This window comes from Monodelphis domestica, chromosome 5 (genome assembly GCF_027887165.1).
Source record: "Monodelphis domestica isolate mMonDom1 chromosome 5, mMonDom1.pri, whole genome shotgun sequence".
Lineage (NCBI taxonomy): Eukaryota > Metazoa > Chordata > Mammalia > Didelphimorphia > Didelphidae > Monodelphis > Monodelphis domestica.
In genome coordinates, this window is record NC_077231.1 from 212,795,227 (window position 1) to 212,823,040 (window position 27,814).

General features: G+C 40.0%; 1 protein-coding gene across 1 annotated transcript in view; it reads right to left on the minus strand.

Moving 5' to 3' along the window:
• SVOPL (SVOP like) overlaps positions 1 to 27,814 on the minus strand; it is an 89,133-nt gene that overhangs the window by 9,780 nt on the left and 51,539 nt on the right. The window contains exons 11-14 of the mRNA XM_007504391.3: positions 22,740 to 22,942; positions 17,678 to 17,789; positions 14,512 to 14,593; positions 11,500 to 11,589 (exon numbers count right to left, since the gene is read on the minus strand). Of these exons, the coding sequence (XP_007504453.1) occupies positions 11,500 to 11,589; positions 14,512 to 14,593; positions 17,678 to 17,789; positions 22,740 to 22,942 (487 nt within the window). The remainder of the gene's footprint in view (positions 1 to 11,499; positions 11,590 to 14,511; positions 14,594 to 17,677; positions 17,790 to 22,739; positions 22,943 to 27,814) is intronic.

Genomic DNA, 27,814 nt, shown 5'->3' on the forward strand with positions numbered 1-27,814 from the left:
GAAGTAAATTGAAAATGATACAGCTATAAGACCATCATTCATATGGAGAAATTAGATTTCTCTTAGGCAATAAGGAATCAAGTAGTTAGATGACACTTTACTAGCTATTTCATCCATAGCAAGTCATTTAGCCTCTTTGCCTCAGTTTCCTTAACTGCAATATGGGGATGAGAATAACACTACTTCCTAGAGTTGTAAGAATCAAATGAGATGAGATCTGTAATCGCTCAGTGTGGCACCTAGCACATTATTGTTAGCATTCAGTCATTCAGTCACATTTGACTCTTCCTGATGCCATGGGCCATAATACACAAATGCTGTCTGTCCATAAGGTTTTCTGGAGAGAGATAAGAGTAATTTACCATTTCCTTCAGTGGATTAAGGCAAACAGAAGTGACTTGCTCAATCACAAAGTTGGTGTTAATACATACTTGTTTCCTTCCTTGAATTATCTTAATATGTAGCACTTGCTGAGGAAAATATAAAAGTCAATTAGTTGGCCACCCTCACTATCCAGCAGAATTTTGAATCTAGTTAAAGAGAGACATGTATTAGTTAAATGATATGAATAGTGTCCCATTCATAGTCTCACATCTGGTGCAATGAAGCATTCAAAGCCGGGGGAGTAAAGAGAAACATTTTAAGATAAAACCCATTCAAAAAACCCCAGGATAAAACATTTCACAAGGCCCCAAAAGTTGTCCACAAAAAGTTAAAAGCAGTTAAGAACCTGCAAGAAGTTTAAAAGCAAAGAATTTCCCAGGGGCCTGCGGAGCTCCCCTCCAAAGTCCTGGAACTTTTGGACCACGTTAACTCAAACTGCTTGAGGTGCGGTGGGGTTATGTGTGTGGGGGGGATTCACCCCAGTTCTACTAGTGTCCTGACTTCTCACCTCCAATATCTTGGGAGGGCTCTTGTGGTTAGGAAGCTTTTCCTGACATCAACACTAAAGTTGCCTCTTTGTAGCTTGTCTCTCTGGAGCCAAATTCCTCTTACACACATTAAACTTTCAATTATGTGCAGACAGATCTCTCTCTTTCCTAAAGATGTCCCAGCTCATTTGTAGCTCTTTGTCCAGCAAGGAATGGAATTCCTTCAGCCTTTAGTTGCTACCACCACCACCCCCTCAGGAAACTTCTGTTTTTTGCTGGACTTCCTAAAATCTGGTGACAGAAAAATCCTCTAGAAGTGGGCAGATGAGGGCAGAATATGGCAAGATTATCCTGGAAGCCATGCCTCTCTTTTTGTGGCTGTCAAAGCATTCTTTGCCAAAGTTACAGTAACCAATAAATTCTTCGCTTTCCTTAATTCCAATTCCATCCTTCAAAATGTGGAGCATGTGGCAAATAGAAACTGCTATTCTGGACCAGTCTGAGCCATCAAGAGGAATTGGTTGCTGATGTAGACAGCAACATCAAGAGGCAATATTCTTGTCTTGGAGTTCATGATAAAGAATGATCTGATCTTAAAAGAACCTTATAAGTCATCTAGTTAAACCTAGTTGACTTATAAGGTCTTTTGTAAGTTCAGATCGGTCTGAACTTGATCACAGAAATCACAATCTGGAAGACACTAGATTTTGACAGAATAGACTTCAAAAGGTTCAGAGAAAGAAGGAGCTCTTTGACATATATAGGGAAATTCAACTCGAGAGAATATTATTGATGATGAAATTTTGACTATATAAACAAGTCATTCTAAGAAAGAAAAGTTTCAAGAAGATAAAAAATCAGTGTACAATTTGGAGCTGTAAGGAACCTTAGAAGGCCATTAAGTCCAACTCTTCTTTTACAGATGAGGAAACATGTGCAGAGGTTGTCTAGAGATTTGTCCAGGGCCACACAGCTAGTAAGTGTCCAAGGCAGAATTCAAACCCTGGTCTTCCCAAGTGCAGCATCCTATCCATGTTGCCCTTATCCATTCTCTAATCTAGTTTCCTTATTTTACAGATAAGGAACCTGAGACACAGAGGTTCTCTAGGGCCTTGCAGGTAGTAAGCAGATTCAGGACTTAAATCCAGGTTTCCTGACTCAGATCCTAACATTGGTTCACTCAAGACCCTCTCACTCACTGTCCACCATGCATCTTGCAGCAAAGTTGCATGAGCAGACTTACAGCAGAACTCCACATCATGTCCTGTCTTCTTAGGACTGCAGAAATCCAAATGCCAAGTGACAGAAATTTACTCAGGCTCGAATACTGAGCTATTCTCTGCGTGCCTCTGGGCCAGAGTACTGAAGAACAGAGGGGATGAGGCCATTCACTTCTCCAAACCTGAGAGCTAGCACCCAATAGGGGACTATTCCATACTTCTGGAATCACTTGGGGCAGAAACCTAAACTAGTGAACTACGAATTGCTACTATGGGAAAATTCTGAGATATGTTGAGATTCTGCTCTTAGGGAAACCACCACCAGACAGGAGGGAGTTAGAAAGCGGGTGATAAGAGGAAAATATGGAGGGAAAACTGAAATTTCCAAAGATATCAAAAGGAAGATCTTGATAAACCAACATGGAAGACTAACAGCAAAGGGAAGTGTGGCCTTTAGATCTAGTGAAAGAGTTCAGGTATATTTTAATAAATACTACAAAACAAAGGAAAATGACAACTACCTAATGAGAGAGAGGATCCTGTGGATTTTTAAGAGATCCACAGAATACTGTTCTTGAATGGTTTAAGAGAGAACTAATACCTCTGAGAAGAGAATTTATGGCCTGCACATTTTAAATAATTGATAGAGGAATTTGAGTCCACAGTGGCAAGTCTCACCAATGAAACAAAAGAGAAGATAACTTCTTGGGAATGAAGACACATGGAAATGAAGGGTAAACTGCAATAACATTAAAAGAAAGCATCATTTCCATATAAGCGAAATATATTGGTCTCGACCTAGAATGTGTAGAGATAAAATCTAAGGATTATATGTCCAGGCAACTAAGTGGCAGTGTAGATAGAAAGGACCAGGTCTGGAGTTGGAAGGATTGGATTCAAATATGGCCTCAGAAACTTTGTAGCTGTGTAACCCTGGGCAAGTCACTTAATCCTGTTAGCCTAGCCCTTGCTCCTCTCTTAGAATTGTTACTAAGGCAGAAAGTGTTTTTAAACACTTTCTCCCCAAAAAATATGTCAAAAATCCGTGAGCAACAGTGTGCAACAAATAACAAGAAAACTGCCCAGAAGACAAGGTTTCGATTCAAAGAATATATACATTGCCTCCAGAAAACACTTGAAGCTGTAAGCTATAAGACACAAGGTAGTTAAATTTAACAATTCCATGGAGAAACAAGTTCTAAAAGCAATCAGAAAAAGATCTTCATATATAAGAAAATTCAAAAGGCTTAGAGAGATTAAATGACTTCTGGGTAAGGGTTTTCTGGCTTGGGACTGAGGCTTAGAAAGGTTAAATGATCTGCCTAAGGTCCCACAGCATCAGAAATAGAATTTGAACTAAGGTCTTCCCGACTCCCAAGTCTAGAACATAAACAGTAGTACCACATTCCTCTCATTTATTGGACATCTGTACACTTCACCTCTTGTCCTTCCCCAGAGGAGCCTCCAGCAATTACTGAAATCATCATTGTTGTCATAGCAAAAGACTCAACATTGGTCCTGCTTTATTCATCTGATTTATCCACTATTTTTGACATAAAACAGATGCTCTTGGTGTAGGATGCCCGTGGACTCCTGAGTGGGTGGGAGTTTTGGAGGAATGGCATTAGGAACTTGGCTGAAGGCCATGTCTATACCTGCGCGGCTGGATTGAGAATCAGGTCTAGAAATGGGAGGTCCTAGATTCATATCTGGTCTCAGTCATTTCCAAGCTGTGTGACCCTGGGCAAGTCATTTAGCCTCCATTGACTAGCCCTTACCACTCTTCTGCCTTGGAACCAATGCACACTACTGAATTTTTTAAATTTTTATTTAATTGATTAATTTAGAGCATTTTTCCAGGATTACAAAAATCATGTTCTTTCCCTGCCCTCCTCCAAAATCTGACGCACAATTCCACTGGGTTTTACATGTGTCTTTGGTCAAGACCAATTTCCATATTATTGATATTTGCACCAGGGTGATCATTTAGAGTCTATATCCCCAATCATATCCCCATCGGCCAGTGTGATCAAGCAGTTGTTTTTCTTCTGTGTTTCTGCTCCCACAGTTCTTCCTCTGGATGTGGATAGTGTTCTTTCTCATAAGTCCCTCAGAATTGTCCTGGATCATTGCATTGCTGCCAGTAGAGAAGTCCATTACATTCGATTGTACCACAGTGTCAGTCTCTGTGTATAATGTTTTCCTGGTTCTGCTCTTTTCACTGCATCAATTCCTGGAGGTTGTTCCAATTCACATGGAATTACTCCAGTTCATTATTCCTTTGAGCACAATAGTATTCCATCACCATCAGATATCACAATTTGTTCAGCCATTCCCCAGTTGAAGAGCATTCATTCATTTTCCAATCTTTTGCCTCCACAAAGAGCATGGCTATAAACATTTTTGTACAAGTCTTTTCCCTCATCTCTTTGGGGTACAAACTCAGTGGTGCTATGGCTGGGTCAAAGGGCAGAAAGTCTTTTAGGACCCTTTGGGCATAGTTCCAAATAGCCCTCCAGAATGGTTGGATCAATTCACAACTCCACTAGCAATGCATTAATGTCCTGACTTTGCCACATTCCCTCCCACATTCATTACTTTCCTTTACTGTCATGTTAGCCAATCTGCTAGGTATGAGGTGAATTGTTTTGATTTGCATTTCTCTGATTATAAGATATTTAGAACACTTTTTCATGTGTTTATTGATAGTTTTGATTTCTTTATCTGAAAATTGCCTATTCATGTCCCTTGCTCATTTATCAATTGGAGAATGGCTTGATTTTTTTGTACAATTGATTTAGCTCTTTATGAATTTGAGTAATTACACCTTTGTCAGAGTTTTTTGTTATGAAGATGTTTTCCCAATTTGTTGCTTTCCTTCCAATTTTAGTTACATTGGTTTTGTTTGTACAAAAACTTTTTTAATTTAATGTAATCAAAATTATTTTACATTTTGTAATTTTTTCTAACTCTTGCTTGGTCTTAAAATCTTTCCTTTCCCAAAGATCTGACAAGTATACTATTTTGTGTTCACCTAATTCTGAATTTATCTTGGTGTAGGGTGTGAGATGTTGATACAACCCAATCTCTCCCATACTGCCTTCCAATTTTCCCAGAAGTTTTTGTCAAATAGTGGATTTTTGTCCCAAAAGCTGGGATCTTTGGGTTTATCATAGACTGTCTTGCTGAGGTCACTTATTGATTTTCAGTGGGAAAAAAAAAAGATGGTTTAAAAAAAAAAAAGAACATCACTATCCCTTGACTTGTGGCTGAAGTAATAATTATCCCATGATCTTTAATATAATACCAGGAATTGCTACCATTATAATTGGCATCATCAAATTCATCAGTCAGAATTCACTTTGTAAAAAGTTTTTCCATTGGAAAGGAAGAGGTAGTAAAATAAGTTAGAAGTCAATTTTTACTACTTAGAAACTCAAAGTAAAAAGGGATTTGGTATCATCTATTTCAACCCATGTAATTGAGTAAGTACCTAAGTAACTACCTTTGGAAGTAGCTCTAACTTGGTGTTTGATGCAAATTGCTTTTTTGATAGAGGTTTTAAGAGAACTTGGAGTTCAGAACATTCACCTTCTACAAAGGCATAACTATGTAAAATCCACATAGCCAGAACTTAACAAGAATATTAATAAGAAATTTAAAGTAATTTCACTATACTCTAAGCAAATGCTCTTAATCATTTTGGGGGTTGTCTAAAAACCTCTGGCATCTTGGTAAAAATCCATGGACTCCTCTAAATAAGGCCTTTAAATGTTCACAGATCCCTTGTGAATCTCTGAACCTCAGGTTAAGTACCCTTGCTCTATGACAGTAGTTTTTAGTGTTTAGTCGTGAGACCTCTGAGGCCCCTGAGATAATTTTAAGGGGTCTATGAGATCAAAACTATTTTCTTGATAAATCTCAGGTATTTTAATTCCTTTTTTTGATATTTTAATTTCTAGAACAGCAAATACTAGTAGATATAACTCACATAAACAAGAATTCTTTAGATGCCCTCAATTTTAAGAATATGAAGGGGTTCTGAGACCAAAAAGTCTAAGAACCATTCTTCTAAAATGAGGGAATATTAGCAGACTCATTTGGGGTAATCAGAAGGGACCCAGGAATTCAACTCAATTTAGCATCCACTGTATATTCAGCACTGTGTCACATGTTCAGTGAAATTACAGAGTTGAAAGAAGACAATGTCTCTGCTTCTACAGGACTTAAGATTCTAGCCAGGGGTTGTAAACCGTAGTCTAGTAACTACATTGTGAGTTCAAAGCAAGTGCCATGTGAAAATGGAGGAAGGAAAGGCCATTACTAGCTGGGAAATCAAGGAAAACTTCATGGTAAAAATAACATTGGTGTCATTTATAGACCTAAAGTGTTTGAAGATCCATCCCTGATATATACCCAAAGAAGTTAGTAAAGAAAAGTGCCAAATAGGTCAGGTCTTCCCCAGGGACAGAAATCCCAAGAAAGGAGTCATGTAACATCCTATTTACTTCTTAGACAAGAATAATTTAGAATGGAGCAGGAGAGGAGTTTTTAAGCAACTCACCCCAGAACTTGGACTATTGAGAAAATGTAACTAGTCCTTCAGAGGCCATGGAGAGGGGGAGATAGAGGCAACTAAAAAGAACCTTTCATCAATAGTGAAAATCTTAGTATCAACTAAGTGCTCTCAATGGATTTCTATTACAAGCCAAATCTTGTTATGGAAAAAGTCTGTATATAATAACCTGAAAAGAACTCAACTAAATCATAAGACTGGAATGGGAGTCCTGATTCTACAAGTTAAGAGCTGTGTGACCTGAGGCAAGTTACTTGACTTCTGGGCTTTGGTTTCCTCACCTGTAAAATGAGAGTAAGAAGCGAGTCTCTAAATTTCCTTCCATCTTCAGATCGATGATCCTAAGAGCTTATTGGGGGTACTTAATCTTTTTTTGCCAGGGACTACCCTGCTTTGGATACAGGGAAAGCCTATGGAGCCCCTTTTCAGAATCATGCTTTAAATTAATAAAGTAAAATGCATAGGATGAAATGGAAACCATAGAATTGTTATCAAAATATTTTAAAATAATTTTGTGATATAGCTCTTGTTGTTTTAGTCATTTTCAGTCATTTTTGAATCTTTGTGACCCCATTTAGAATGTTATACTGGAGTGGTTTGCCACTTCTTCCTCTAGTTCATTTTACAGAGGCCAAAAGGGTTAAATGAATTGCCCAGGGTTATATAGCTAATTAATAAGTGTCTGAAGCTGGATTAGAATCCAGGTTTTCCTGACTCCAGGCCCCAGCACTCTTATCTGCTGTCCCCATGATATAGTTCATAGACCCGCTAATATCTAGCCATAGGCCCTGTAAGGGTCCACAGAGCCCAGATTAGGAACCCCTGGACCACATGGTCTTGTTAGGTCTCCGTCCCTAATCTCTTTACCCAAAGTGGGAGAAGGGTCCTCGTAATTTCCCTTCCTTTTCTTCTCTTTCTTCTCTCTCATTCTCTGTATCCTCCCTCTTCAGACAGGAAAAGATCATCAAAACCTATCTCTTTTCAAAAGAGGGGGAAACGTGTGAAGAATCCTCAGCCTCCTCCAGTTCCCAGGAGGCCCTATTATATAGACACCTATCTAAATGGATATGTCCCAATGGGTATACTCTTCCATGGTTTCTGGGGACTCTGGGAGGCTCAAAGGGATCAAGTGTCTCACCCCATATCACACAACTAACAGGGGCTTACCCAAGAACTGAATGGCTCCTAGTGTTCTTCACCGCCACATCACTCCATAAAGGTGTTTATTTGGCTATTAGCAGAGGGGAAACTAGGTCACTGGAAGGCACAGAAGAGACACCAGTAGAAGGAACACAGCCAGAAGCAAACTTAGTTTAGTTAACTCAGTTGAGTTAAACAAACTCTAAGCACCTGCTGTCTCTTTTTCTCTGTGCCAAGGATTTGAGGCTATTTTCCATGCCTGGAATGCACTCCCTCTTCGCTTGTTAGGATGATAGATTTATTTCTTAGAGACTGTGGGGTCCAGCCCCCTCTTCATCTTCCTCATCTCCCCTAAAAGTGCCCCTCGGGGGCCACTCCAAATGGAGCCTTGCCTCATCACCCCTCCTATTAGTGCTCTCCCACCACCATCCCTCAATCCATTAATACTACGTGGCATTTTTTTAAAATGTGATTTCCCTACACATGCATCATCCCTCCATAGCTCATGTGCCCTTTGTGAGCAGATTGCTTTGTTTTGTCTCTGCATCCCTCAGTACCTACTATGGTCTCTTGTTCATAGTAAGGACCTACAGACATTTGTTGAATTGTTCAATTCATTGCTCTCAAGGAGCTTCTAATCAAACACAGGGAAGAACATGTAAAATATTTATAATGCAGGGGAAAGTGAGAACAGCCCCAGAGAGATCTGGGTAAAGTGTTAAGGGAAATGTAAGAAGGGGGGGATCATTTTCACTAAGGGGGGATGGGAGCAAAGAAAGGAGTCACCAGGTGTGCCTTTGTGAAAGGAGCACCTGAACTGGGTCTTGAGGGAAGAGACCAGATGGAGACAGGGGCAGGCTGTGCATTCCAGGTAAGGGAGATGGGGCAAGAATAGACAGGGGAGAAAGGAAAAAAATAAGACAAAATCTCAAGGTGGAAAGTACATGTAAGGGCAGAACAAAGAGAAGTCCATCCCACCTTGTTTGTCAGGATTCTATCTGCTCTCATGTCATCATAACTGTTACCTGATACCTTCTCCAATTCCCCTAAGTGGATGGGTGGATTCTGATTCATATGCCTTTAATTTTTAACCTGTATCCCCAGCCCCCCACCCATTACCAGGGATTCTGGATTATTTAGAAGATGGGTGGAGGGTAACGAGCCCCAGATAGAAATGCATACCTACTCTAGAACTGTGCCTGCTCCCCTAGATCAGATACATCATCTCAGTACATTTTCTTAAGAAACAGGAATCTAATTCAAATCTGACCTCAGACTTCCAAGCTGTGTGACCCTGGGTGAGTCACTTGACCCCCCATTGCCTAGCCCTTACCACTCTTCTGCCTTGGAACCAATATACAGTATTGATTCCAAGATGGAAGGTAAGGGTTTAAAAAAAAAAACAGGAACCTATAAAGAGGTCACTGTCACTGAAAGGTGCAGTCACACCCAGAATGATGTCAGGGAGGTTGAAAGCTTTGGAGATCAGGCATATTCCCCTGAGCTGTAAATATGCAAATATGGCATCCTTTGGGGTAATTCAGACCCTGTGGGATGTAGATTTCCCAGTTATTCAAGAATATCAGGGTTGGGAGCAGCTGGGTAGCTCAGTGGATTGAGAGTCAGGCCTAGAGATGGGAGGTTCTAGATTCAAATGTGGCCTCAGACACTTCCCAGCTGTGTGACCCTGGGCAAGTCACTTGATCCCCATTGCCTAGCCCTTACCACTCTTCTGCCTTGGAGTCAATACATAGTATTGACTCCAAGACAGAAGGTAAGGGTTTAAAAAAAAAACATCAGGGTAGTTTTCTTGGATAATTTCCTGTAGAATGATGTTCAGGCATTTTCTTTTGTCATGATTTTCCAGTAGTCTAATAATTCTTAAATTGTCTCTTCTGAATCTATTTTCCAGGTCTGTCATTTTATCAGTGAGGTGTTTCCTATTTTCCTCATTTTTTTCCGTTCTTTTGATCTTGTTTTATAGACTCTTGCTGCCTTGTGAAGTCATTTGCTTCTAGTTATTGGTTTCTGATTTTTGGTCTAGTTTTCTGTATAGGTCATCTTTCACTTTCTTTGCCTCATTTTTCAAGCTGGTCAATTCTGGCTTTCAAGACACTATTTTCTTATTTTAGTTCATGTGCCTCTGTTTCCAGATGACTTATTTTGCTTTTTAAGTTCTTTTACCAATTGTCTTCAACCTCTCTTAATTGTTTTTTGAATTGTGTTTTGAGTTCTTCCAAAGCCTGTGTCCAATTTGCTGGAGTTCCTGAGTTTTTGCCTGGCGTTCCTTGGTTCTCCTCTGATCCATTTGTTCTTTTCTCATTACCTTAATAGAAGCTGTTGATTGCAATTTCTTTTTTCTTTTTTGGTTGTTTACTCACTATTTTTCCATCTCCCACCCTCACCCCACCCCCTGGCCCAGTTATTGGCTGTAATCTTGCTGTATCTGTGGGTTTGGGCTATTCTGTCCTGAAGGGTCTTCTTCTCTTCTCTGCTGATTGACTAGATTAGGCTGATGGAGTATTAATGAGCCCTGAAACCAGGCCTTCCCCAGCTGAAAGTGAAGGTGTGGAGGCTGAAGGTAGTTATCTTTGTCCTCCTCTCTACTCCTTTCTGTCAGCCACCTCCCTGCCAGCTGCCAGGTCAGAACCCTGGGCTTCCCCTGATGGTACCAACGTATTATGTCAAGGTAGCAGCCTTTGCCCTGGGATCTAGATTTCCCAGTTATCAACCATACTTCTTGTGATAGTTCAAATCATCCCCGACAGGTCCCACTCAGACCCTGAAATAACCTCTGCAGGCTTTACAACCTGACCACAAGAAGAGATTGCATCCCATCTTTAGCACAGCACCCATGAACACTCTTGACACCAGACAGAATTTCGACTATCGGATCTAGAAAAAAACCTTAAAAAGCATTTGGTTCAACTCCATCATCTTACAGATAAGGAAACAGAGAGGTAAGAATGATTTATCTAAGGTCATATTGCTAACAGGTACAAGAACCGAAACTTGATCCTAGGCTATCATAGGAGGCTGATTCTCTTTCCACTTCCATGCTGCCTCCCTGTGTGATTGGAAGCTCAAGAGATGACAATCTCTATTTATCTCATCTTTAAGCAGGGGACACAAGGCTGTTTTTCCACATGATTCTATATTTAAAGCTGAAAGATCATCAGACCTCAGAGGTCATCAAGGCCAACCCTCTCTTTTACAGAGGAAGAAACGAAGACCAGGAGAAGTTAAATTAAATATCCAAGATCACGTATCTAATTAATTTTTTGAGATGGCATTCAAAGCCAGGTCTTTCTGACTCTGTCTAGCCACCTGGAACTAGAGTTTCTTTAATTTAGGTGGGAGAAAATCAATCGCTCAAGGGAATTCTGAAGCATGGTAATGCAGTTTGGATTTGGAGTCAGAAGACTAGGTTCAAATGTTGGATCAGTTAACTTAAAATCTTTGTCCTTGGGCAAATCCCTTAGCCTCCCTAGAGGCCAGTTTCCTCATTTATAAAATGAAGAGGTTGGACGAGGTTACTCTGAGGTCCTTTCCAACTCTGATTTACTGTGCTCAGTACAATCCCTGCTTGTGCTTCCCTTCTAAAGCTTCCTAACGTCCCTCTTTCTTCACTTCCATCTCCACTGCTACCTCCTTCAGGCTCACTGCAGCGATAGAATGCAGAACATCTTACCTGGGAAATAAATGGAGCCACCATGGCGCCAATCCGACACAGAGAGCCACTTATTCCCATCCCCAGAGCTCGCATGGTGGTGGGATAGACCTGCAGCAAAAGACAAAAGGAAGAGAAACCCCAATCAGTTGCTAAAGACTGGTAAAGGGTTAAAGAAATGATGAGTGCTAGAGGTCTAGTTTGGCAAAATATCAAGTATTGGGTTATGGTATGAAATAAAGAAGTAGGGAGGTTTGAGTCAGATTGCAGAGAACATTGAAATGCCATGGGGAAAGTTTGTATTTTATCCTATAAGAAAATAGGGAAACAATGACAAATTTTGAACAGGAAACAATGCGGTCAGATTTTTTGTATTAAGATTACTTCCGGTAAGTGGCTCAGTAAATTGAGAGCCAGGGTCAGAGACCGGAGGTCCTACGTTCAAATCTGGTCTCAGACAATTCCTAGACCCAGGCAAGTCACTTGACCCCAGTGCCTCGTCCTTACTGCTCTTCTGCCTTAGAACCAATTCACAACTCTGATTCTAAGGCCAAGGTGAGGGTTTAAAAAAAAAAAGACTACTCCAGCAGCTATGTGAAGAATCATCCTCAAGGACCAAGAAGAAACAAATGCAATTATCTTCCACAGGGCAACCCTTCAAATATTGTCACTTCCACAACAAAAAGGATGAAATGCTTTCTTTTGCAGCCAGAGAGAGAGAAAAAATGAGTTTGGAGGAAACTGAGGTATATGCAAAACTCATTTTTTGAGACCAATTTCCAGATATTTCATAGCCTCAAGGAGAAAAACTGAAGTTTTAGAGAAATCAGCATGTTTACTTTACACATTTTTTCACCTCACAAAAATTATTGATCTAACATCTAAGGAGAAATACAAAAATGTCTTCACCATGACTAGTTTGCTCATACAATTATCCAGTTTGGGACATTCTATTTAAAAACAGAGTTGAGGCAATGTCATTCCTTTTGATCTAGAAGTTGGCTGATCTGTTCCGATCCTCCTGACTAGCTCGGAGGACTGGAAAACAGATCAGGAAAATAGACAGTTACAGTCGCCCCATGAGTGTTCTTTGTATCAGTCTGCCTCTGGGGAGACCCCTAAATTCCCAGAAGCCCCATTTCCTTTGTTTTACTAGCTCATTGACTGTTTCCTCTGCTCCCAAGTTTTTGTCTGTTTCTCATTAATCTGCAGAAAATGGAGAAATGCCAGCTTTGTGCCCAATTTGTCCCCAAATGTAAAAGTCTTACAAAAGAAATCTGATAAACAAATTGGTCATTGTTGCCTGGATAAATTCTATTTTAACCTTAAATAGATAATTTTAGGAGTGAACTGGTTAAACAAAAAAAAAAATTTTTATCTTCCTACTCTAATAGAGATGTTAGAACTATATTTTTTGGGTGAGTCATTGAGAAATAAATACAGTTCAATTTCTTGAAATTTCTTTTTCTCTCCCCAACAACCACAGGTACCTGGAAATTGCATGTCTCTAAAAAGTAACTTGCTCCAGACTCCTTTTTTCTCTCAATGGCTGCAATATTTCTAGAAAGTGGACATTTTTCATCCAAATAGACCACGTCTCTTTTGACTCCCTGAAACACTTGGTTTTTCTAACTTAAGTCAATGAAGGCAGTTGTTCAATTTGCCCATCTATTTCCCATTCAAAAGTTCTGTTCCTTTGTAAAGAGTATTTATTAGCCTTTTAAGAAAATTTCTGCCATTCTTTTTCTCTACCAGGTCAGCAGGGGGACTCATCATATATTTCCTTTTGACCTGGAAGGGGGGACTTTACCTTTCTGTTGAGCCCTTGTTAGTCATCCTTGTGGAGTCCCTCTGCCCTCAGAGGGCCAAGCATGTATTATTGCACAAAACATATTTTCATGTTGTTCATTTTTGTAAATGAATAATAAAACCAAAACCCCCAATCCTATACCCAAATAAAGTGACAAATCATACGCTTCCATCTGCCTTCTGACTCCAACAGTCCTTTCTCTGGAGATGGATAGATAGCATTCTTTTTAATAAGTCCCTCAGAATTGTCCTGGATCATTGTATTGCTGAGAGTAGCAAAGTCTATCATGTTTGATCACTCCACAATATTTCAGTCACTGGGCGTAATGCTCTTGAGTAGGAGTTCTTAAGCTGGGCTCCATGAACTTGATTTTTTAAAAAATCCTTTAATATGCCAGCACCACAAAGGGGAAGGGAAATGAGGGAGGGAGATAAATTCAATCACAGAACCTAGGAAAACTTATGTGGAAATTTTGTATTACATGTAATTGGCCAAAAAAATATAATAAAATGTTTTTTTAATCCCTTTGATAACTTTCAGAATAACTCATTTCCTTTATAATTGTATGTATTATTTCACAATCTGCATGTGAGTGCAGATCGGAACATACTATTTTTTTACTTTGTTTTTTTCCTGGTTTTTTTTTATCTATTTTCCTCCATGACATAACTAATATGAACATGTATTGCATGCCTAGCCACGTATAATCTATATCAAATGGCTGGTGTCCTCGATGAAAGGGGAGGGGAGTGGGGAAAGGAGAGAATTTAGAACTTATTTTTTAGAAATGAATGTTAAATTTTATTTTTATATGAAATGAAAAATAAAAATATTATTCTGAGGGGTCCATAAGATTTCATCAGGTTGCCAAAGAACTCCATGGCACACACACACACAAAGTTAAGAACCCCAGAGCTCATGCTTGGTTGATATTCTCCTATCCTCAAAAGCCTGGATGTACAGTAGGGGACACTTGCAGGAGCTGAATTCTTGAAAATGCATGAGGACAAAAAGTGTCCTTTCCCAAACAGCAAGTCAGAAATACCTGCTAGGCATCATTTCAATGGGATGCCTTTAAAATGCCATAAAAGCTTTTAAATCTTAAAAGGAACCTCTTAGTGGAGGGCGAGGAACAATTGCCAATGGAGAGATGTACTTGTTAAATGATTTATCAAAACCAGTTTCAATTACTTTGCCCATCAGACCCCCTCAGAAAGACCAACCTCAGCGGTATAGATATAGATGGTATTGAAATTTGCTGACACCAGAGCCCTCAGCATGAAGAGGAAACCAATCAGGCCTGTACTAGAGGAGAAAAAGGGAGAAAAAAAATCATGATTAGATTAAAGTTACCAATAAGGCAATCAAGAAATCTTTACGGGGCCAACAACCTCATCAAAATGGCAGGTTTTACTCTTTTTTTTTTTAAACCCTTACCTTCCATCTTGGAATCAATACTGTGTGTTGGTTCTAAGGCAGAAGAGTGGTAAAGGCTAGGCAATGGGGGTCAAGTGACTTGCCCAGGGTCACACAGCTGGGAAGTGTCTTGAGGTCAGATTTGAATCCAGTCCTTTGTACTCCAAGCCTGTTGCTATTTCCACTAAACCAACTACCTGCCTCCAAGACCTGCAGTTTCACTGGCTTAAGAAACACTCTGGAAAGGAAGCATCATCTACCAAAAGGAGCCAGCACCTTCTCTGGAAATTCTGGCTTTATGGGGTTGCCTGGAGCAGGGAGAAGTCAAGCGCTTGCCCAGAGTCACTTAACTCACATTTGCCAGGACAAGACTGAAAACTAGGTCTTTGTAGATCCGGAAATGATGCTCTTCCCAGGCCACCATGTTGTCCTTCAGGTCTGCTCACTAACACCATGATCCATCTTCTTCCCTTGGTTTTGCTATAGTCATTCTGTGCCTACAGAGAGATCTACGGTCATCTCTCCTAAAGGGGGTCTCGTTTTTTCCCCTCCACAAACGTGTATGTGAGGTGGTTTGTCCCTTTAACAAACACTTCTTGGACCCTCCTTCAAAGGAGAAGGGCCAGTTGGACTGAGTGGCCCGGGACAGCAGCTGGAGGGGAGAATTCTCGTGTTTAGAACCAACAACCCCTTTTCTCACCTTCCCATGGGAGCCAAACGTCTCGGGATTTCCCCATAAACACATCTTCACTGGACCGCTTTGACCGGGCAGCAGAGGCCCTAGAGAGCTCTCATGAGATCGCAGATACACGAGGAACACATTTTAAAAGCACTGCTTAGGCGAGGCGGCACGCACGGGAGACTGAAGCGCGGCTAGAAGACTTGGGCTTACATCTGTGTCGTGCCGGCTCACGGCCGCAGCACCCCCTTCCTTTCTCACACTCACAGCACGTCGCCGATCTGTTTCTGCCTTCGTGACATCCCTGGGATAGGTTTCTCTCTCTCCTCTCACACCGCCGCCGGCCCTTCTCCCTTCAGTCCTGGATCGTACAAAAGCCTTGTGGTCCGCCTTTCTGCCTCAAGTTCCCTCCTACTCCAATCCACTCTCTACTCCACTGCTAAACTGATTTCCTGAATGCACGGGTTGTGCCGTGCTACCACATCTTCTGTCGTTGTTATTGCTGCTGTACACTTGTTTCAGTTGTGTCGGACTCTTGGGACCCCATTTGAGGCTTTCTTGGCAAAGATACTGGAATTTGACAGATGAGGAAACCGAGGCCAGCAGGGTAAAGTGACTTGCCTAGGATCACATAGCAAAGATACTGAAGTGGTTTGCCATGTCCTTCTCCAACTCATTTGACAGATGAGAAAACTGAGACAGTGAAATGACTTGCCCAGGGTCACACAGCTGGTAAATGTCTGAGAAGGGATCTGAACTCAAAATAGGAGTCTTCCTGATTCCAGGCTTGTTGCTCTCTCCACTGTACCCCCTAATGGCCTGAATACTTACACCCTCTATCTCCACTTAAAAAGCTCCAATGGCTCCCCATTATCTTGGAATCAAATGAAAAAGCCACTGTTTCTCTTGCTTTTAAAGTCCTTAAATCCTAGTCCTCCCTCCCTGTCCAGTTTTGTTGCACTTTATTCACATTACTCTAGGATTCAGCAACATGTTCCACCTCCATAACTTTTAATTGAAATGATTTAATTTAATTTTAATTTAATTTTAATTTAATTTAATGGAATACTTATCTTCCTCATCTCCAACTCCTGGCTTCCCTGACTGCAATCAAAACTCAGTTCATACCTCATATTCTACAGGAACCTTTCTGGATCCCCATCTTCTCCCTAACCCCCCAAATACACACACACACACACACACACACACACACACACACACACACACACGGATGCATGCACACCCGCTTTTAGAAATTATCTCCAATTATATATGTGTGTATGTCTTTTTTGTACAATTTTTTCATGTTGTTTTCCTCATTAGAATAGGAGCTCTTCAGTTTGGAACTATGCCCAAAGAGCTTTAAAAAGAGTGCATAGCCTTTAACCCAGCCATACCACATCCCAAAAGTTTCCTATCCCAAAGAGATTAAAGAATAGGGGGAAGGGGGAAGGACCTATTTATACAAAAATATTTATAATAGCTCTTTGTGTAGCAGCAAAGAATTGGAAATTAAGGGGATGTCCATCAGTTGGGGGATGGCTGAATAAATTGTGCTATATAATTGTAATGGAATACTATTGTGTCAAGAGGAGTGATGAGCAAAATGATTTCAGAAAAAAACAGAAAAATTTTACATGATATTATACAAAGTGAAGTGAACAGAACCAGAAGAGCACTGTTCACAGTAACAGTAATATTGTATTAATAACTGTGAAAGACTCAGCTATTCTTAGCAGTACAGTGATCCAAGACAATTCCAAAGACTCATGATAAACATCCACCTCTGGAGAAAGAACTGATGGCCTCTGAATGCTGACCAAAACAACTCGTATTTCACTTTCTTTGTCTTTCTTTTTTCTTTGATATCTCTTCCACAAAATGGTTAATATGGAAAAATGTCTCACATAAATTGCACATGTAAAATCTGTATCAGATTGTTTACTGTCTCAGAGAGGGTGCGGGGAAAGGAAGGAGAGAATTTCAAACTCAAAGTAAGAAAAACAAACATTAAAAAATTGGTTTTACATGTAATTGGAGGAAAAACAAAGTATTACTTTAAAAAAGGAAATTCACATACAAAACAAATATGAGCTTTTTGAGAACAGAGACTGTTTCTTTTACTTTTCTTCAGACCCCAGAACAGTTATTGATCTGCATTAGTAGATGATGTTTCCTCATAGGGAACTCTCTAACACTAATAAAAAAATAACAGATTTGGTAACCCCACCCCACCTCTCCAAAAATTTCCACTGCACCAAACCCAGCTATTGGCACACCCGAAAGGAAGATACCTTGAAGTGCAAATATTAAGCAGCAGAAAGAATAAAGCTGTACATCCCATGGTGATAGAGAGGCTGATCCGTCTTCCCAGGAAATTGATGCCCAGGATATTTAAAGGATTTACTAGAAGAGAAGAAACAGCATCAATCTTGGACATCTTAGAAAGCAGTTAACATATTCAGAAACTAGCATTAATAATTCTTGTCTTTTCAGAGGGAAGCAATTTGATTTGAACTTCTTGAATGTTGTCTCCTTGGTTCTATGTAAACAAATCTGCCTGAAGCACTTTGTTTCTGTGAGACACAAATCTGAGTGTATTGCATAGACATATTAGACCACAATCCAAATTAGTTTGAGTCACACTCTCTTCTGGGGAGGACATAATCACTTCCAATAAGGAAGTGAAATCTCTATCTAGTTTCTCCACTGAGCAGCTTAGTGATAGAAGGGCCAGCCTTGGAGTCAAAAGGACTGCTTCCAACTCTGGGTATTTTACCTACACAAATCACCTAATCTCTTAAAGCCCCAGTAAATTCTCTAAGATTAAATTGCAGTTGAATTGCCCTCTTGCAATAGTAGAGGAAATTAGTAGAAAGTAACCTCCTTGAGGAAAGAGATTTTTTTTTGTATTGATATTTCTAGTGCCTAGAACAAATGCCTGGGACATATTAAGTTCTTAATATATGTTTATTTTACCCCATCTGAGATAACTAGATTATATAGTGGATAGAGCACTGGGACCTGGATTCAGGAAGACCCAAGTTCAGATCTTACCCCAGACATTTATAGTTCTGTGACTAGACAAGTCATTTAGCCTCTGTAAGCCTTCATTTTTCTCATTTGGAAAATGGGGATAATGATAGTGCCTACCTCCCAGGATTGTTGTTCCCAAATAAGATAACCTTTATAAAGCACTCTGCAAACCTTAAAGCAGTATATAAATGCTCTTATTAATATTAGCTTGTTGAATTTAAAAAAGGGCACATAGAGTTTCTATGCCAGGAATTCCTTATACTGATTGTAAAAATGGAGACTTGAACCCTGGACTCCAATCCCCAGAAGACCTTGCTCTGGTTCCCAGGATGCTTTGTAACCTCACTGAATTCTCACCTGGGCAGAGAGATTATTATTTAAAGAGTCTCCGCCTACGGCGGGGTCTCTCTTTCCTGTTTCCACTTGCAAACAGGGGTCTCATGATGTAAGTGAGGTTGAATGGGCCTCTTGGCCCACCTAGACATGTGCTTTCTTACTTGTATTTTCTTAAACTCTTAATCTTAAATCTCATAAAATATAATACTCCTTGACAGAGAAACTAATTTTTACCTGCCACAGCTTAAACCCAAAAATTTTAATCATAACATGATAGAATTACCAATCTAGGAATCCCCCCCATCGAGAAAAAAAATCCAAATATTCATCTCTCCTATTCATCATTATTTGAGACCCAAAATTCCCAGTTTCAGAAAAAGTCTCTGAGTTGACATTTCCCTGGCTCAGAGAATGTTCCCAAATTACTATTTCCTGACCACCCTTGAATGTTACAAATCAATTCTGACAGGAGTTTGGGGAGGAAAGGAAAAAGTTACAAGCTAGAGCAGAAGAGATGGCCAGGAGCTGGGAGATGGGGAAAGGAAGAGGAAGTGGTCAAGAAAAAGAGGAAGAAAGATAAGAAGCAGGTCACTGATTTCCAGAGAACTGGAGCTGAACTCTGGGAGGGAAGGAGAATGACTGAGATTGAATTCTTTCACTTGGTGATGCACAGATGATCTCAGACAACTTTGCACGTTTACACATCCAGTCATAAACACAAAGGAACATAGGTATGTATACACTGGCAGAAATACACCTAAACAGATAGAGATATACAGGTACATCCCTAGAAATCTATATCTATTTTTTTGAAATGTATATTGGTTGGAAAAACATGGATGAAGGGGTCTTCAAAAGACTCAGCAAAATCCTCTTTTGTATGGATTTATTCAAAGACATTCTTGAGCTCCATCACTCACCCAGATCCAAATCTATTTGTGTCTCCTTCTCTCTTTCTTCTCCTCCCTACCCCATGCTTTTTCCTGCCTAAAAATAGTTTGCTTCTGGAGGCTCAGAACTATTCAAGGCAGATATTTACATCTGCCAGCTTTGGCAATACGGTCCTCAGAACACCGATATATTATTTCCTGGAGACGGTTCCTTAATCTCATCAAATGGTCATAGGATGAGGCTGCTTGCTTCTATTGTTGTTGCTCAGTCATGTCTGACTCTTCATGGCCCCATTCTAGTCATGGGTTTTTCTTGGCAAAGCTATGGGACTGGTTTGCCATTTCCTTTTCCTGTGGAGAAGTCAAACAGAGGTTAAATTTGCCCAGGGTAACACTGTAAGAGTATGAGGCTGGATTTAAATTTAGGTCTTTGTGACTCCAGGCCCAGTCCTCTATCCACCAAGCCACCTAGCTTCCTCCTAGGTAATCAGAAATTAAGTGATTTGCCCTATAAACTGCCTGGATTCTCAGTTGTCCCCTGAAGGGACAACTCCCTAATGTACCTTCACATTTCTCAAAAAGAGGCTACACTGTACAGTGGTAAGAGCACTGATTCTAGAGGTCCTGTGTTCAAATTCTTTCTGTCATTGGTCTTAGGCAAGTCACCACACCATTCTTGCCTTAATCATCTGTAACCCCAAACAACCCCCTATACATGGACACAGACAGACATGCACACACACTGGCCCATTTACTGCATCACTTTAGTACATTGACATTACACTGATTCACAGTCCAGTTATTTGCAGGCACTCACATCAGCTAACTTATCACTTTCTCTTGATTTGACACATTCTTTATCTTCCACCCACTTATATTCTGCTCAAAATACACTCCATTGCGAACACCCAGAGGCCAGCTAACGCATTGTATACTTCACTGATTACTGACATCTGGAGAATGTTCTAATGTTCTGATACTCTATTTTAGGCAGGGATATGGGGGAGGGCCTAGTGGAGAAACAGGAAGAGGGATAAAGGAGGGGGAGAGAAGAGTAGAGGGAGGGGAAGACAGAAAAACAGGGGGAGACAGGGAGAGACAGAGGAAGATGGAGGGAGAGATGTCTGTGACTATCTACCTTCCAAATTGAAGCCCTCAAGTTCTCATCTTCAACCTCTCCCTCATCTTCACTGACTCCTTCATTTGACAGAAAAACATAAAAATATTTTGAATTGAGACAGTTCATACATGATTGGTGATAGTTTAAAAAATAGCAACAAATCTTCCTTGATAAACAGTTGTGAATCAATTCCCATTTTTTGAAATTTTAGGCTATAGAAGCCTCATCTATAATCTACTTGCTTTCTCCACTTTCTCTAGTGATTCTTTCACTTCATCCCTAACTTGCAGATAAAATAATAGCCCACAAAGATCATATGAACACAAATGTAAAGCTTTAATGGAGCTTGGAGGCCACTGAATCCAATCCCTTGATTTTAAAGAAAAAAGAAACTGAGGTCCATAGAGGCTAAATGACTTGACCAAAGTCACACAGTTTGTGTCTAAGGTGGGATTCAAACTATATCTTGAGTCCAAGTCCAGTATCCACTACACTGAACTGTCTACCAACAATAATTATATATTGGTAGTGCTTAAAATAGTACTAGAGAAAATGTCATTTCATTTAATTCCTTCAATTTATCTTTAGTTATTCTAATAAAGTTTCAGATTGATGCTTCATCAGATTGAAGATGACTCAGTTTTCCGAAGGCTTTGCATCAGAGTAGACTTTGGCAAGTCCTGCCTTTCAAGTTTGATAAGATCCTAGATCCAGAACGCCAAGGGACCTCAGAGGTTGTTTAGTCCATTGCTGCCATTTTATAGATGAGACAACTGAGCCCAGGGAGGCAAAGTGATTTTTGTTCAAGGTCAAACAAGTAAGCATCAGATTCTGAATTTGAATTCATGACTCCAGAGCCAGTGTTTGTTTTCATTTAATTAAGCCTATAAGAATAGACTTACTACATGGCTGGATACATGTCCATCATCTAATGACCAACCTAGCAAAATTTGGAGATTCTCATCTTTAGAATAATGGTGAGGTCTAGGGCAAATATCAATAATATGGAAATAGGTCTTGATCAATGACATATGTAAAACCCAGTGGAATTGCTGGTTGGCTATGGGAGGGGGGGGGTGGAAGGAGGGGAAGAAAAGAACTTGATTCATGTAACCATGGAAAATTTTTCTTAAATAAAATTAAAAAAATAATAATGGTGATGATTTTTGGAGCTACTACAACTCACAGAGACTATCTTCTAATCTAAGGTATGGAGGAGTTGTGACCTGAATCAGTGGAGGGAAGAGGACCCACACCAAAGAACTCATTTCTCTTTTAAAGTACTGAAAAAGTAGCTTGATAATAGCTTGAAAGCTTGCTGATGTTATCAGTGTAGAAACTCTTCTCACTGACACAGATTGCAACCCTTTAGTAATTTTTTAAAATTCCTTTTTTAAAAATTCATTATCTGACCAACCTTCTAATAAGGAATCTGCAGTGGGCTGAGCAACATAGCGTTACAGAAAGAATGGACCCTGGTTCAAATTCTACCCTATATGGTTACTATGTGTGTGGCCTGGGCAAATCAACCTTTTAACTTTAACCCCTTACATTCTTCCCCTTATATCACTCAGAGCCTCGGTATTCTAAAGGAATTGGATTAAATGGCTTCTGAGGTTCCTTCTCTACCTTAGAACTATGATCTTGGAAGGCAATTAGGGTGGCTCAACAGATAGAGAGCCAGGCCTAGGGTTCACATTTGGGAAAGTCACTTAACCCCAGTTGCCTAGCTCTTACCATTCTGCCTTGGAATAGATATATAGTGTTGATTCTAAGGCAAAAAGGTACCGGTTTTGTTTTGTTTTTTAAAAAAGAAGCAACTATGATCATAGATGGCAGGCAGGTGTCACATCCATATTCAAAAAACTTTTTAGCTAGGTAGGACTTAGCAGAGCAGACGTGTTTCCGGAACCTTAACTGCAGCTACGCCGCATACACACGTTAATCAAAGAAGAGACTCAGCAGTCTCCTTACGTGCAATCTCTCCCAGCGTACTGATAATCATGGTCTTGTAGTCCGAGGGAGCAAACAGGTGGCAATGACAAGGGCTCCTGCTCTCCTCAGAGTCTCCGCTCAGCACCATCTCTGTCTCAGTTTGGGAGCCGCAAACCAAGTCTCGCTCCAGTAATTCGGCACTGGCCAGGATAACCCCGTAATACGCAAAAGAGATTCCAAGCCTGGAAAAGCAGGGAACAGGGAGCAAGCATCAGGATCTGCACACTTCCTCTCTAATGACGCTGCCTTTTCCCCTCTAAGGCTGGGGGAAGTAGTGCTGGGGGGAGCAGAAGAAAGACGTTTTTAAAAGAAGAAATGAAATAACCACAAGAAAAACTCGTGCCTCTCCATAAGCGGCAGAGGCAGTGTCTTAAATCGTGGCCATCATCTTGGTGTCCTCCGTTAAGCCAATACTTCGGATGTGACAAAAGACACCTTTCAGCCTCGGACTTTAATATGAAATGCGTAGAGAAGAGGAAGAGGACACGACCCATGTTCTGGAATCTCCTGTCACTGTCTGAAGGGCGAAAGGAAAGTTGAGGTTGATTTTAGCGCCATTGCTGACTCGTTTCACATTGATTGACATCTCAGCCAGCCAGTGAGATGACTGCTTACTGACCATTTCTCCGTCCCATTGGTCCAGAATTCCTAAGTGTTAGAACAGTACTATATCCATTAGATCAGTATGGAAAAGAGCATTACTGCGGGCTCTGTTTTCATTCTGAGGCTCGGACTTCTACAAACGATCACGTGCTCCGAAGAGGGTTAGGAAAGCTTCCCCCCCCCCCCCCAAGACATTATCCATTTTTTTCTTTGACTCCTAAGTGGTCATTGTGTCCTGGATCCTGGTCCCATTTCTCACAGCTCCCTCATATTATCGCTACTTTCTCACCAATCTTGATTCTCTCCTTGTCCACTAGCTGCTACAAATTGCTTACAAACATGCACATACTCACATATGCATACAAATGGATATATACATGCATGGGCTTATATCCCCTCATATATGGTTGCATACACATATGTTCATATGTTAACACATGCACCTGTATATACACTTGTGTGCAGTAAATACTATATACATGCATGTCCTTGTATCCCCATATACACCCATATGTGTACACGCATGCACCTGTATATACATTTATGTGTACACACGTGTGTGCAGAAACTGTATATATGTGCATGTGTTTATATCCACACATGGCTATATCCACACATGTACACATGTGTGCATACACATTTGGCTATACACTGATGTGTGCGTACACATACATGTGCATACAAACTGTATACATATGCATGTGCTTATACCAAATGTGTGGATGTGTGTACATATGTGTGCGTACATATGCATATATATTTAGGTATACACATGCTTGTGGGAATGGTTCATATATGCATGTGTTTATGTCATCATATACATAAATGTATACATATGCGCCTCTGTGCACATGCATGTGTGTGAACACACACCCATATACATACAGACACATTTGTACATAGTTGTTTTCCCAATTTGAATGTGAGCTCTGTGAAGGCAGGGACTCCTTTTGCCTTTCTTTGCATGCCTGGCACTTGGCAGTGTCTGGCACATTGTAGGAACTTTGGAAAAGTTAACTGACTCCCTGATTCCAGTCATACTTCTGTAAGATTTAAAATAGTGAAGCCCATAAACTGTAGTGAGTTAAAACGGTGGAAGATATAAATTGTGATAGATATAAGAGAGGGTGAGTAAATTTGACCGCAGAAAATATGTTTCACTACAGTGTCTTGGTTTTTAAATCAAATATAAGGTGGTTGCCAGGGAAATATTCCCAATTATTCAAATGCCCAAGTCAACTGGGTATTTGAAGAGATTTTTAATTAATAATATAATGAGGAATTAGAGAAAGAGAGAAAGAGTAGGAAAGGAATAATTATGAAGGGCCTCAAGCCAATATGGCCTAGACCTGAGTCTTAAGAGAGAGAATCAGTCAGTCAGTCTTTTAACACTCACCACAAGGTCTGCCTAAACAAGGATTCTAGTGACACCAGGCCAGCATCATCTCAGCTGCTTTCACCAGCTCCCTCCTCCATCTGAATGTTTCAGAATCAGTCCTTCCTCAATCTGAATGTTTCAGAATGAGTCCTCCTCAATCTGAATGTTTCAGAATGAGTCCTCCTCAATCTGAATTTTTCAGAATGAGTCCTCCTCAATCTGAATGTTTCAGAATGACTTCCAGTTCTCTGAGCTGTTATTTTTAAGGGCAAAATTTCCTATGTCACCTCCCCTAAGTTCTTCCATCTACCAATCACTGTAGATGTTTTCCAAAAGACAGCCCGTTTTGAATTCACAGCTGAGTAGATTAATCTCTTTAGTAAGTCAGAAAAAAAATGCTGCTGTGTCGACTAATTTCATTAAGAGAAAACCTCTGAGTAAGTTTTCACCTTTTAGGTCTAAGTAGTTTACAAGTTGCCCCACCTTTATAGGTACCTAGCATCCCATTGTATCAATTCCAAAAACACCCATGGCTCAAAGAACTCCTTTCCTTTATAAGTAAGGTTTTCAAGTAGTTTCATTGCTTAGCAAGGAGTTTTCTCCCCTAAAGCCGTCTTAAGTAGGGATGGAGTAGGGATACTCCCATAGCAAGGAGTTTTCACATTCAAGTAGAGTTCTCACTATCTGGTAGGGAATTATTTCAAGTAGGGAATTGGAGGATTCCTCAATGTGGAGTAAAATTTTTAACATTCATAAGTCTGTGAAATTTTAAGGTTTACACTTCTCAAGGGGAAAAGCCATTATGCTATGATATTGAGCCAAGTTCATTGCTTGCTTGCTTGCTTTCCCCATGTTCAGACCTCTTTCTTTCCAGGTCATACATTCCTCTGCTATCCCCCTTTATATACTTCTCTTCCAGAACTCTTGCTTGCTCCTATGTTGCAGGCTACTCATAATCCAGGACAAGAACAAAAGAACGGTTATTAAATCGAGTTACTATGAATAACCAATTCCATTCAAGAGGAATATACAAAGTTACCCCTCCAGGGCTTAGAAACAACTTATCATAAAGTAAATTCTCTGTTATATGTCATCCTAACCAAGCAATCCTGCATTACTCAGAGTTTTTTTTTAAATTTGGGTCAATAGTTGAGAAATCTCAGCAAAAATAGTCACTAACAGAAACATCCAGAATGTCCACAAGAGGGTGATGCTTCTCCATAAAAGTCAGTTTCTGCAGTCCAAAATGAGATTCCTTGGCACTATTTCTTATATTCCAAAACAAAATATGTTTATTTTTCCACAGTAGGGACTGAAAAAAAGATAAGTTTACAGATAAAGAGACTGAGGCCTAAAGAAAGAAATTTATTTACTCCAAAGCACTAAGATAGAACATTTTTGGTACTTCTAGTCAATTGATTGTTCAAAAAAAACAACAACAAAAGTTAGAGGGCTCTCACGCCTACCTCCCTTTTCCCTTTCACCAAATACCAGGATTATTATGCAATAAAGTAATTGCTTAGGATATAAGGATGGCACATTTGGATATGAATATGTTCTGAGAACAAGTAGAATCAACTTTTTAAAAATTCAAAAGGAAGAAAATAAATCTTTTAGGAGTTCAAAAGTGGGACCTGAAATTGACTTTAGAGAAACACAGCATGTTGTAGTGGAAAGAATGCTGGGTAAGAGTCAGATGACTTGGGTTCAAATCATGTGTGATTTGGGCCATATCAGTGTATTTCCCCATTCATAAAACAATAGGTTTAAATTATATGATCTCTCAATTCCTTTCTAAATCTCTAACTATGATCCAATTATCCATTGTGGGCAATTAGATGGCACAGTGGATAGAGTGCTGGTAAGGTTCATCTTCCTGACTTCAACTATGGTCTCGGTCACTTGTTAGCTATGGGACCTTTTCCTTACTTCCCAATGAGTGTGTGTTTGGACAACCATAAAATCATAAAAAGAGCTTGGAGGGGCCTCAGACGTCATCTCCCCTAGCTGCCATTCGAATCATGAATATCTTCTACAACACCCTCAAACTTGGCCTTCAATGACAAGAAATTCACTACTCTCCTAGCCAAGGTAGTCCATTCCCCCTTGGAATCTGCTCTGAGATTTCTATATGTGAAACAAAAATGGATTTCTCTCATTTTCACTCTTTGGTCCTATTGACATTAAGAACTGGAACTCAAAATGAGTGTAAGAATGGATTGAAACAAATCAATCACACCACCAAAAGAACTCTCTTAACCAGGTGAGAATACCCTTACTAAATCACAATCAAAATCATCAACCTAGACAGGTCTTCAATCATTTGGGAAGAAGTGAAAACCAGTGAATGAAATGAAATTGTATTAGGATTATCTGTAGAGCCTTAATTATATCCTGAGGGCCCTGATGCAGTTGTTTTTGTTCAGTGGTGTCCCCTTTTTGGCAAAGATACTGGAATGGTTTGCCTTTTCCTTCTCCAGTTCAGTTTACAGATGAGGAAACTGAGGCAAACTTGCCCAAGTCCAAATAACTGGTAATGTCTGAGGCTAGATCTTAACTCTGGTCTTCCTGAGTCCATGCCTATTGTTCTCTCTACTGTACCATCCAGCTGCTCAGTGAGGCTATGTGAATAAACCTAAAGACAAAGTAGGCTCACCAAGGAAAAGCAGCCATAAAGACATACTTATGAGTTTGCCTATGATCTTTGGCAAGGCCAGAATCTCAAAATAGCAGCTCAGAAAGTATTGTCTAGCTATAACCAAAATAGAGACATCTCTTCGAAAGCTTCCTTCATAATCATCCTTGAGTTGTTCATTATTTTGCTGACTAAAGAAGCTTCTGTAATGTCATGATCAAATGATCAAGACTCTCTTTTGCCCCAATTCCTGTATACCCACAGGTTATTATTGTCAATATTCCTCAGTTGCTTGGGTTTGTGTAAATGCCTTAGACTTGTTTTGGTTAAATTCTTTTCATAAACAATTTTCTGTGAGAAATTTACACCCCCAAGAATGATGTAATGCTTAAGAGCTAATGATTGGTCAATGATGCAGTAATGTTCCTTTTAGCTGTT